The sequence below is a fragment of the Drosophila takahashii genome, chromosome 3R (assembly GCF_030179915.1).
Source record: "Drosophila takahashii strain IR98-3 E-12201 chromosome 3R, DtakHiC1v2, whole genome shotgun sequence".
NCBI lineage: Eukaryota > Metazoa > Arthropoda > Insecta > Diptera > Drosophilidae > Drosophila > Drosophila takahashii.
The window spans coordinates 9,352,501-9,364,843 of NC_091681.1; the positions used below are offsets into that span (position 1 = coordinate 9,352,501).

The 12,343-nt window shown below is 38.9% G+C and overlaps 1 protein-coding gene and 1 non-coding gene across 2 annotated transcripts in view; both read right to left on the bottom strand.

The window, feature by feature from the left end:
- Nucleotides 1-12,325, bottom strand: part of LOC108066130 (ras-like protein family member 10B) — a 19,996-nt gene extending 7,671 nt beyond the window's left edge. Inside the window, 2 exon segments of the mRNA XM_017154517.3 lie at nt 5,724-5,846; nt 11,805-12,325. Of these exon segments, the coding sequence (XP_017010006.2) occupies nt 5,724-5,846; nt 11,805-12,164 (483 nt within the window). The 5' untranslated portion in view covers nt 12,165-12,325.
- On the bottom strand, nt 11,388-11,460 carry TRNAM-CAU (transfer RNA methionine (anticodon CAU)). Its single transcript has one exon. It is a non-coding gene; the product is annotated as a tRNA-Met (tRNA).
- Nucleotides 12,326-12,343: the final 18 nt, after the last annotated feature.

Sequence of the window (12,343 nt, forward strand, 5' to 3'; positions counted from 1 at the left end):
CTGCTGAAACCGTTGTCGCTGTGGATATTCAAAGGACAAAGCTGCTCCCACAATGGCCGTAAGCCGTAGCAGTTACAGTTCAGGATAATGGACAACAGTGATGCATTTACTGCGGCTGCGGCGCTGTCGGTAAATAATTGTTGCTCAATTAGTGCAGTAAAATGCGTTGTCAAGCCAACAACGAATAGTACACGGAGGAAATTCCATCACAGATTAGTTTTAAACTGCCACTTCAATTACGTTGTTTATTTTTAGAGAGTAGGACAATCTGTTTCTGGTTAAGAAAAGTTTCACTTAAGTACAGTCTATATTAAAGGCACTTTAAGTGTTTTTATTGTGTTTTTATTGTAAAGGCCCTTCATTTAATTACCTCAAATGCTATATAAGTTTCAGGTGCTAGCGAAAAATTCATGAAATTCCTAGCATAAAGAATGTACTTATATGTAAGTCGAATTTCGCTTGTTATACAAATTTTTATGATAAAGTTTTAAAAATATTTTGAGTGTGGTGGTGGAAAGATTAAGAGTTGATCTTTTTAAATCTTTCGACTGACTAACAAACGAGAAATCTGTTCGCCTGTAAAATATATTCTAAGTTAAAGAAATCCGAATTTTTCCAACTTCGAGGTCCTTTTTCTGAGGAACCTTTTCGTAACCACTCATTTAATTGGCGATTCAAAGCGAATAAGATCTCTAAGAAATTGTCGAGGTAAATTTGATATGTTAACACAGGGTAATTGAAGATATGTTTTAAGAAGATTACGTTTATATATTAACCATATATACGTTAAGAACTTTCATATGAGTGAAGAATAATATAAAATAAGTTTTAAGTTTTACAAAAGTAAGAAATAAGCGAAATTGCAATGGAATAAAATTCGAGGTCACACAATTGTCAACAATATTCTTCCCAAGCACATCGTTTGTGGATTGCTTTGAGAGATTTCTTTTGACGTCAGTGCCATAAATCAATCCCTGAGCAGTTGCTGATCTTTTTAAGCACAGAGGCGTCGAAAGGCAAATCAGCAGGCAATTTCCACCGCAGGCAGGTGGCCACAGTTTTCCCACTCTCGTCACTGAAGACCAGAAAGGAGATGGAAAGTGTGCTGCCCACAGCTAGACAGTAAGTAAACGTTATAATTAAATTTACGTCGCAGCATTTTAGGCACAAACAAGAGTCAAAGGCCGCCTAGACAAGAATACGAGTCGAGACATTTCAGAGGAACAAACAGCGGAAATTCAGTGATGTCTATCTGGCTTTTTTCTGACCAAACGTGGTTGTGTGTGCAGTCAGGAACTAAACAAAATTTTGTTAATATTCTTTGTGGACCGGAATTGGAAAAAAAGCATTGCAAAACATTTGTAAAGATACCATTATCGAAAAAGCAAAAGACAATTATTTGAATTATTCTAAGCTTTTAAGAATTTCTCTGGATATTCAGTTATACATTTGAAAGGAACTGATTTTAGCGAATTTAAAATCGTAGGTTAGCTACTTTTAAATCACATTGGCTGGCAACACTGTTTCCAACCCTTAGTTCCTTCCCCGCAATTCCTGACCCCGTGTACAGATGGACAGCTCAAGGGTCCGCATTCCTTGGCGCCTTGGCGTCTGGTCCTTCGACTTGTCAGTTCTCCAGCTCCAGCTCTCCGGTCCCTCGGTTCATCCCTTCGCGACTCTTGGCCCCGCCCCTGCCCGTTTCTGTCGGGGTATTGTGTCATTCTGGCTGGCAGACAGCCGACGCCACTCCCGTCGGGCACTAACTTAGCTAGATTTACGTTTTTGATTAAATTTCATTTAATTTGCGCTTCCCATCCGCCGCTCTGTTGTGATTATTGTTGCTTTGTTAATTAACGGGCTGCGAGCTGGCTTGAAATGCGAGCAGCTCCTTAGCCCAGATTCTCGATGTCTTCTGGCCCGGTTGTAATTGTTGTAATTGCTGCATTGTTGCCGTCTTGGATTTGGTCCGAGATGGATGCGACACATAAGGGATTTGGGAGGTATTGAGCTAATGAGCTAAGGTCTTGACTACTGTCTGGCGACTTGCCTGAGTTTTTGTAATCAGGAGAAATAGGTCAGCCAGATTCATTAATTATCTTTAGTTTCTGCAAAATTTTCTATTAAAATTTTCAATAATAAAATTCAATTGTATTGTAGTCGTACTATCCATGTTGAAAATGTGTAGATTTAAACGTTTCGATACATAAACTGCTGCGTAGGAAACCCTAGTATATGTATGTATAGTTAATCCAAACCTTAAATCTTATGTACTTTCCGAGATCTCAGTGTTTATACAGAAAGGCTAGATCAAATTAGCTAGTACTAACTTTCCGACGGATGTAATATAACCTTTTACTCTCCAATTAATATAAATATTCCGCATTTCCTAAAACTACTTACTCTAGAGTAAGTAGATACTTAATACATATAGACTTCAATAAGCCATAAGTAGGGAGAAGGTTACTTGAATTTCTTATAAAATCATATTTTTGGTTACAATATTAAAACCACCAGTGGTATACATTATAATATTTATTAAATCACACCATTCCGAAATAATTTATCAAGTGTAATACATTTGAAGTGAGTTGGCGACTCATTCCGGAGTCCACAGGCATGTTAGCCCGGTTCATTGAGTCCTGTCCCCAGATTGTCACTTCAAGTAGCTTTAAGCAGCGGCGTCCACTTTGAGAAGACAATGACCAACTAAATGGCCTCCTGTTCGCACACACACATACCAAAGAAACATCTGCTTCCGCTTTTCCCCCCGGCCTCGTGTATATGAGCGAAAATCTGTTTGAAAATAAATGCTGTTTGTACAAGTGGAAACCATTAAGGTGGACTTTGAGTTATGACTGCCAGGCAGTGCACTTGACGATGAAAAATTTACCACAATAAACAGGCGACAGCGCTTCCAACCTGTGGGGAAAACCCACCCAGCCCCCTGGAAAAGCCCTGTTGGCCCGCTTTTAGACAGCAGTCGGCCATTTGGTCAGCACAATGGATGAACAACAAAGAGTATAATAAAACGCGGTGGGGGAAAAAGCTGTACTCGAAAACAAATTCACGCCAAAATGGACATGAATAAGTTGAAAAGCATCGAGAGGTGGCACTGTCGAAAAGGGGGCGGAATGGGTCGGTTTGGGTCGCTCGGCACGTAGTTAATATGACAATGGATGCGGTTGGCTGACTGCCCGACTGCCAACTGCTTTTTGTTGCTTGTCAACTCTTTTGGGTCGCTTGCCATTTCGATTCGGGGGGAATTTGCGGGGCTGGCTATTGGTGCCGTTGCCGCAGGCCTGGTTGTCCATGGCGAAGCCACAGAATCGTCCTCTAGCCATATCCTTTGGCGACTTTGTCAGCCCGGCACACACTTGGCCCAGTTCCCGATTCGCTAGATCAACGGCTGCTCCCAATTTATTCAGCCATGGAACAAAGGGTGCATCTGCTTTAACCGCTGGAGGTAGAGACAAGAACTATAACCTGGTTTGTGTAACGTTACACTTTTTTCCCAGTTACCAAGATAGAAAAAACTATTATGTTTCTTTTGTGGCAAAGTTAAGTGGTAACATGCTTAAGTTTAGAGTATCATGAATAACTGTTGAACTCTTAAGATTGTTCTTAGTTATATCCCGACACAATAAATTTCGGAAATTGTATTCCGTCTTGAACTATTTTGATCGAATTTTATTAAATGAGTGACTTTATTACGTTGACTAACCACTTTAAACAGATACGTATATGTATGAGGATATGAAATGCTTTTTGTGCAAGTGTCCCGTTTTCGAAGAACCTCTTTTTTCTTGCCAACTCAAGCTTTGCATATTCCAAAAGGCCAAGGGGGAAAACCAAACAGCAACTGGCCTTGTTCAGAGTGTGTTCCATAAATATTTTATGATAGTTAAACGTGGCAGACCAGCAGACAAAAAGTAGTGAGATGTAAGACAGTGCCGGCCGTGGCTGTGGAATTCCCTTCAACATTTTTGGTGTCAGTTTGTGATTTGTGGTCTGGTAAAACTACTCACTAATGGCCGAGGTCTACTGCAAAGTCCTTTGACCAACCAAAAGGAAGTCATAGACAGGGAAATTGGGAGTTCATAGCCTTGGAGTTTTTTACTCCGACAACTGCACTGACAAGATAAACGGATGAAAATATTAACAAGGATCAAACTTAATGTTTGGGACAATTTGTAGTAAAAACTTGATAGTGTACAACTACACGTTCAGCGACCGGTATAGTTGACCGCTGTGTACCTGAATTTATGAACGTATTCAGGCCACCAGTTTTATAGGCGCAAATAATAAAGCCAAAAGCGTGGGAAAAATTCGAGGCTTGCTTAAACATTTACTGGCTTTCAATAATAATTTTTTAAAGACGGATTTCTAAAATGTAAGCATCGGGGGTGCCAAACAAATCGCTCAGTGTAGAATCAGTGTGTTTTTCATCTTTATCAATACGCACAACAAAAACGATTGATATAGAATAGATAGAATTGCCAATTCTACCATTCAAATAGTTACTCTTACGTAATACGTAAACGTGAGGGTTAGTATAAAAAATAGTTTTTCAACTGTAAGAAAGGGTAGAATGTGGCAAAACCATTAATTGTAGTTAACTTACTATTTTTATAGTAAAAATACAATTTATATAGTTATTTCACTGCAGCAACGTAATTTATAAGTAACATTAAAAAGGTAGTTGTCCAATTACGTTTTCCAAAAGTGTCTTCATCCTACACCTTATAAATGTGAGTGTCGCACTTGACTTCCTAGGTTTAAAGTTCCATTTGGTACAAATTAAGTAGAGTTTTCAGATTTTTAAACTGTGCAGCCGATTCGTTTAACATTCTTTCCTAGCCTAAAGTGTTATGCAAAAATACCAAATAACGAAAAAATTTAACCCACGAGAAAGTTTTCCCGAGGCAACATCAGGAGTACCGCCATTTGGTGTTGTGGTTGCTCGCTTTTGGGTTGTTGTAATCTGTTGCTCAAGGCGCTTTTGGAGCGGTGATTATTAAAAAAAAATGCTTACTTCGGCAAGCTGAAGTTCTTATACCCTACAAGGTTAAAGCAAACTTGACTAGTCACTGATAAGATTGGTAATTTGTAAAGCGATACAGGAAGAAAAAAAAACAGTGGAGCTCTAAGTAATAGATAAAATCCATAGGTCTTAATATCTGTTTATTTCCTAATTTGTATCTTCGACAGGAGGAGGCTTACAAAAATCTTTGAAAAAGTAGCATACCTTCTGCTAGGGTGTGCGATGTAAAATATGGAAGGAAAACTGTTCAGCCCGTAATGAAAATGCAGAAGGTACCAGTTGAAGTCTAGACAGCACCGACAGCAGGCTCAGTAACAAGAAAACAGCGCAAGAAGACTTAAAGTGTCTTCAGGTTAATATTTATGCTGGACGAAGACGCGGCAGATTGCAACTGGCTAGGGCTGTGGATCTGCGGGGCAATTTAAATTATTTAGCAATTTATTATAGCCAGCGGGCGCAGAGATGGAGACTTTTCTAATATATCAGCACCATGAAATTCACTGGAAAATTGCATAAAAATAGTTTGTACATATTTTCACAAAATTCCTCACTACAGACGCGCTCTGACAGTGGGAAAACTTTTAACTAAATTATGGAAAAGTTAGAAATTGTGGCAAGGGCTGTGGCCCTGGGATGGATTTATTGCGGGTCGGGGGCTGCCATGTGGCAGGTGCTAACTCACCTGGGGCGGAACGTCCAGTACCATCAGCTCACGTATGCAGGTGTCGCAGACCAGACAGTTTTTATAAATCTTGCGATGTGTTGTCGTCTGATGAGTCCTCGGAAAGTCATGGTAGAAAAATTGCTGTAAATAAGCCGGAAAGAGCACCGTCAGTTACATGTTTGCCAAAATTAAATATTATTATGATTGTAAAATATTGCGCATGCGACTCGTGGGAGGCCAATGAAAATAAAAATGAATTTTCCATCGGCAAATCATTTAGCTCCATAAAAACCCTGTCCAAAAGTAAAGCAAGCTAATATTTTTTCAGCTTCCTTTGCTCTGTGCTCGCTTCTTGGTTTTCTGTTTTCTATGTTGAGCAAACATTTTAAATATGCGCTCTGAGCTTTTGCATGGGGTCGTATGGCCGGCTAAATCTCACAAAAACAGCCACACATATTTCATGGACATTTTTAGCTTATTAAAATTGTAAGCGCTTAAATGTATGCTTTGGATTTTGCGTTCTCTCCGGTCATGTAATCATAAAAGCACTAAAAACTGGGGAATAAACAGCACACGAGTCGCTTGGTAATGGTTATATGAGCAATATGTGCAGCGGAGCGTAGAATTGACTTTACGAAAATGAAATTAAAAATGACTTGGTTCGGGTTTAATGTCAGTATAAATAGGCTTAGTACATTTTCTGCAACTGGCATAAAACGGTGAATTGATTTAAAAAGCCCAACTGGGTTAAACACTTGCTTTTTCTAGAACTGTAATATATTTGTTAAATCAGGTTCACATAATCCTCAACTTTAACTTTAATTTGTTAATAAATTTTTAGATCCCTAATGCTCCGCTTCAACAGCTCCTTTAAGCCTCAGTAAGGAGCCATAACTCTAATCCAAAGCTCATAACGCACACGCGGGACTTTTTGGAAGTCACTCTGCGCCGTGGTCGAAATGACCCCATTAACCCGCAGCCTTTTGAGCTGAGTCGCCTTCAATTTCTTATTGGGACTTTACTCTGGGGTCCGGGACCAAGGATGCCGAGGCATCCTAAAAATAAAGCCAAGGCCGATGGAGATATAAAATACAATTTGAAAAAAGAAAAATGATAATGAAAGAGGGGAAATGGGGACGGCTTGGGGAAGATTTTGGTTGTGGCCGGTTGGATGTGGGACTCGCAATGGGTATCAATGCATGAGCTGAATGAGTGACAGGCTCTAAGGATATTTAACGCCTGATTGCATTCTAAAGTGATGCCTTGTCGCTCCAGGAAGCCATCGAATAGATTGCCAGTTCACGATTTTCCTGATTGTATGCACAGAGTGAAAGAAACGGTCTAATCGTAAAATGTGTATCCGGAAAAAAACAAAATGCCAGCATTGGAACTACCAAGATTTTAAAAGGATTCTCCAGCTTTCCTTTTTATAGATTAAAGCTAACACACACTTATTACTATAAATTAACATTTTTAAGATCCTCACCTAAAAAAATGTAAAATGTAGTTTTTTAAATGGTTTAAAATACACAAAACCGATAAAGAATATCCTATTTTCCTATGAAAATTTATAGACTTTTTAAATTTTCCGAAATTATAAAAGTTTAAAATTGTTTTCACAGTGCTTATAAAAAAGTCAAGTGAAAATCATTTGGGGCTTCATTTGCGATCCCCGCTCGTCTAATAAAAATGCAAATTCTATTCTGCCAATCAGCTTACCCATTGTTGTCACTGCAATGAAATCAGATGCAATTTATGCGCACTATATTCAATTAGGGGCACCAAAAAGGAACCGACAAGGCCAACCACCGGAAGCGGAAGTGGCCGCGTTGGGAAGAGCGAAAATGTCACCGCTCTTGGCCTAAAAGAAGCAATGACTTTAGAGCAGACTGTTTTTTTAAATCATACGCTGCACCCACAGTCGCTTTCACCGGAAAAACGGGGGCGGAGGTCGCCTGGGGGCGTGGCAAAGGGGTCAGATCGCAGCGCTTGGCATGACATCGATTCACATCGCATCGCTTTTATGTCACAACGCCGCATATCATTGAGTTTTATTTTTATTGAACTGGTAATTGAATAAGAAATGACATTGATGGTCTGCTCCGCGGTCTCCAGGTCCTGTTTCCATTTCCCATTTCCCAGTTTCGAGCTCCGTGCTTGGTGTCCTTGCTCCACCGTGTTGTTGCCGTTCTCGTGGCCGGCTTTGCGCCTCTTTATGCTTCTTGCTGCCCCATAAAGTGCGGCACATTATCTGCCACATAAGTAAGCACGCCGGGGATCCGAGCAGCTTTTCCAAATTCACCCAAATAGATATTCATGGCGTACTCTTTATTGATATGATGCACTGCGTTTTATTTCTCGCATTTATCTGCTGGAATTAGCGCAGTTTATTTGAAAATGTTTGCCGTGCATTTAAGCCAGCGGATGAATGGGATAACATTAAATCAGGAAATAACGCTAAGGCTATTCGAAGTTTATAATATAACTTTTTTTCCTTTTTTCCCCTACATTAAAAGCAGGTCAAAAATGAGCACTACTCATCGAAAAATTTACAATGATAATAAAGATAAATGGGCTCTTGTGGTTTTCTTATATTTATATTATTTTTCCAATTTTTTGGAAGCACATAATATTCTTCGGGTCGTGGTCGAATAATAATAGCTCTTCGTTAAAGAGAAGCTATTTTTATTGAGAAATGATTGTCCTTAGCTGCAAAATTGACAAAGCCGAATGCCTCAATTTATTTTATCCTTTTATAACAATTATGTGATTTGATTTCCCATTTTTCGTTTACACGCCTATTACATTTACGCAGCAATAAAATGTCGGATGTTCTTTGCTCAAGCTTAACATCTCCCCAACTCGTCAACGGGTTCCCTTGGCCAGCTTGACCGCGAACAGCCATTAGACGGGACGTAATTGATTTTGCAGTGCTTAAAATGCCATAAAAATGCACAAATCTCGCATTACATACAATAAAAGGCGCCCAACGGGAAACGAGAAAGGAGGATAATGCCGGATGTTGGACAGCTGAGTTCAGAAGAGGGTGAGGGCTTCGGTTTGATGGGAAAACAGTCCTACACTGAAGAAAAAACCAAGTCTTCATTTAAGAACAAAATTCTTAATGTAACAACGTTTTCTTCTGAAATTTTTGAATTAAAGCATAACCTAAAGATAGCACAGGCCCGAGTTCGAGTCCATCAAATGATATGCTGCAAATATTTTTATTTTCAAAAGGTTCGCTTTTTCCCGTACGTATTATTTGGCTAGCTGGCCTAGTGGTACTCAACTATAAAAAACAGTCTAAAATTTAAAAATTTTGAGCATTGAACATTGTGTCTAAAGTAAGATCAATCGGCGTTAAACCATTCCTATGAACCAACGTTGTTAATTCAGGAACATTTTTCTTACATTTGAACCTTTTTTTCTCTGTGTAAAATTAGGATTATTTAGGAATATTTTTCTTAGTTTCAGACGGTTTTTTTCTCTGTGTAAAGCTAATGCACACACATTCCCATTCGTGGAAATTAAACGCAGCTGTAAAACACACACAAACAAATGTATGGAAAATAATGGAGAGCGCAGCGGGAAGGCAAATGGCAAAGCGGCCAACTCGCAACTGCCAACTGCAGTTAATTGAATTTGCCGAGAGCGAGAGGTTAAAGGCGGGACGTGGCTGTTGGCAGTTGGCGGAAAATGAAGCGCTTTCCACGCCGAGTCTGATACTCTTTTTGGTTACGCGAAAAAATCAGGTGCTCAACCTATAAATTGTCATATTTTATGTTACCCTAATACTATGTCAGGTTGCCTTTATGATCTTTGTTTACCTACATTTAATTGTATGCATTAAAATTCGATACTCAATACATTATTCTTTTTTTAACAAGGAAAATAAAACAATTTGAAAGTGAAAGCGTTTTTGTAGCTAAGAGTAAACACTTTTCGCAAGGTGTACAGAAATTAATTTATTTTACTTTGTGTGAATTCAATTGAAAAACTTTATTGTTTATTGGTGCAATTCAATTAAACTTCTCAATTTTGTTTGCTTTAACAAACTTTATAACCAACTCTTTAATTGAAATGCACTTATTTTTTTAGTGGTTTGTCGATTAAAAGAAAAGCATACAAATATTTTCTGTATATAACCGATGATTGTTTTTACTGATAATTAATAAAATAAACTACAAAATTAACCGAAATCTAATTATTAAATTTCGACTGTCCAATAAAATGTGAATTTTAAGTTTCGACAGGTTAGTTACTTTACTATCCGTAATTAAAATCATAAACTACTATTTTTTAAAATTCCTTTTCAGGTGCCAAAAAAGGGCTGACACATTTAAAAAAGTAATTGCTTAATACTAATTGTATTTTTCCCCTAAAAAACGAAATCATTTTCTCCGTGTAGGTAAAATGTAAGCCAGATTTTATATCCAGAGTATTTTAACTATTATAAAAATACATGTTTGTTAGTTGCCGTGTTTGCTCTAGGTTCGTCAAACTGGCAGGGCTTACTTGTAAAATAAGTGGTAGGGCAAAAAAGGCTTCACAAATTAATCGACAGATAAGAAAATTACTACTTTGAAAGATGAGTTCTCTGAAACATGAAGCAGATATGAATTTTATATGTTGTTAAATTGAATTTTTTTGTAATTTTGATGTAGGACGTTCTCGCACTATAAATCTATTTGGTAGGGTAGTTGACAAAAGACCATCAGTGCCACACTGACCCACATTGTTAGTATACCCTCTCGCAAAGGCCGTTGCTAAACACATATGAGGCATTCTAGCTCTGTGGCTTGCCATTGTCTAATTACAAAAGATAAACCACAAAAGATACGATGCGATGCGAAGCGCAAATCAAATTAACGACGCTCCCACACGCACACAAATGCAATTAGCAGGTCTGGGAAGGGAGTGTGAAGGACGGGGAGGGATGTGGGTCCCGAAAGGGGGCCGGGTAGGTGGAGGGGTACGTGGAGCTGGTCCTATAGGTAGATGGTGCGCCAAACATCGGCGATGAGAGCCAGCTGCCATGGGACTGGTCTATTAAAAAGTTTGCCACTAAACTTTTTAGCTTTCATCGGGGTCGCCCGTTGCCCATTAATAATTTAAAGCCAAGTTGGGGCATGAAAAGTGCAGCGTTTGCATCTCTGCAACGTTCCATCATCCCCCTGGATTTACCGCTCTGTGTGTATTGGCCAAACTTTTAATCAGGAATTGTGTTAATTGAAAATGCAATTTATTATTGAAAAATTAATTAATGCGACTGGGCAACAAGAACCCTTTCTATGCTGATGACGGATGGATCGGATTGGACTAACGATGATTACAGTCATTAATTTTAATTGCATTACGAAACTGAAACGCACTTAACAAACATTTAAATTATCATTGGTGATTCCGAATTAATTACAGCAATTAAGACGCGATGTTCGGTAGATGCACTTTGATCCTTTGAAACTGACATAAATGTATTAGGCTTAATTGGTTTGGCTTAAATTGATCTTAAAGAAGTTAAAGTGACTTGAGGGAAAACAGTGAACAAATCTCTACTAAAATGCTGGTTTTTTAAATCAAATGGATGTAATTGCTTGAATGTCTATTAAGTAGTATTCCCATAATAGTATTCTTTGATTTAATAAAAAAAATAAAAAAATACATGAACCGATAAAAAAATTGTGCCCCGGGTGAGGCTCGAACTCACGACCTTAAGATTATGAGACTTACGCGCTGCCAACTGCGCCACCGAGGCGTTGGGAAACGCTACAGTGAAACACCTTATCAGCCAGGTGTGAGATCTTAATTTGAGCAATAATTACCCCCCGAAATCCAGAGATAAGAAACCACCTCATATGTATACACTCAGAGAAAACCATAAGATGTTTAGAAAATTAATTTGGTTTTATAGCCACTAATGGGCCATACCAATTTTCAGGCTACAATTTTAGCATTTGTTTTTAAAGCGATACCAAAAATTACTTTAGACTGCATTTTGGAGCTCTGTCACTGGCTAACTTCGTTTTCTTTCTAATCGCCAGTTAGAGTAGTTGTAACATTTTTTGGATCCCCATTAACTTTCGTTTAATTTGTACTAACCTGTAGTATGCTTGTTTTGCCGACCCCAGTAGCCCCCAAAAATGCGGCTTTAAGGGGGCCCTGCAGCCATGGCGGCTCCGCACCACCCTCCAGAGTGATGCGCTATGCCGAAATGCACTTATTCTGTATATGAAGCTCCATTTCAATTGAGATCTTTGTTGTGTTCGCTGCTGCGGCTGTGGCTGCGATGGCGGTGGCTTTGGCTTTTGATCCTTTGGCTCCTGCTGCTGCTGATGCTGCTGCTCCTGTTTTGATATTGCCTGCTGCCGTCCTCGCACTATCACCGACATAATCAACGCTGCGTGTGCTACCGATCAATAGTTTCTTAGAGTTAGTTGGCGATATAGTACTACTCCACATTATATTGTTATTATAATTGCTTATAGTATTATTGTTATTTTTCTGCTTGAACGACGCCAGCTTGACTGATTTAGCGGAACAAGTTGGGATAGAAGTAAAAGGCAGGCAGCAAGCTTTGAGATTAGCGAGGCAGAGTTGCAATTTGGTTGGCAGCTGATTTATGTTATTGCTAAATAATT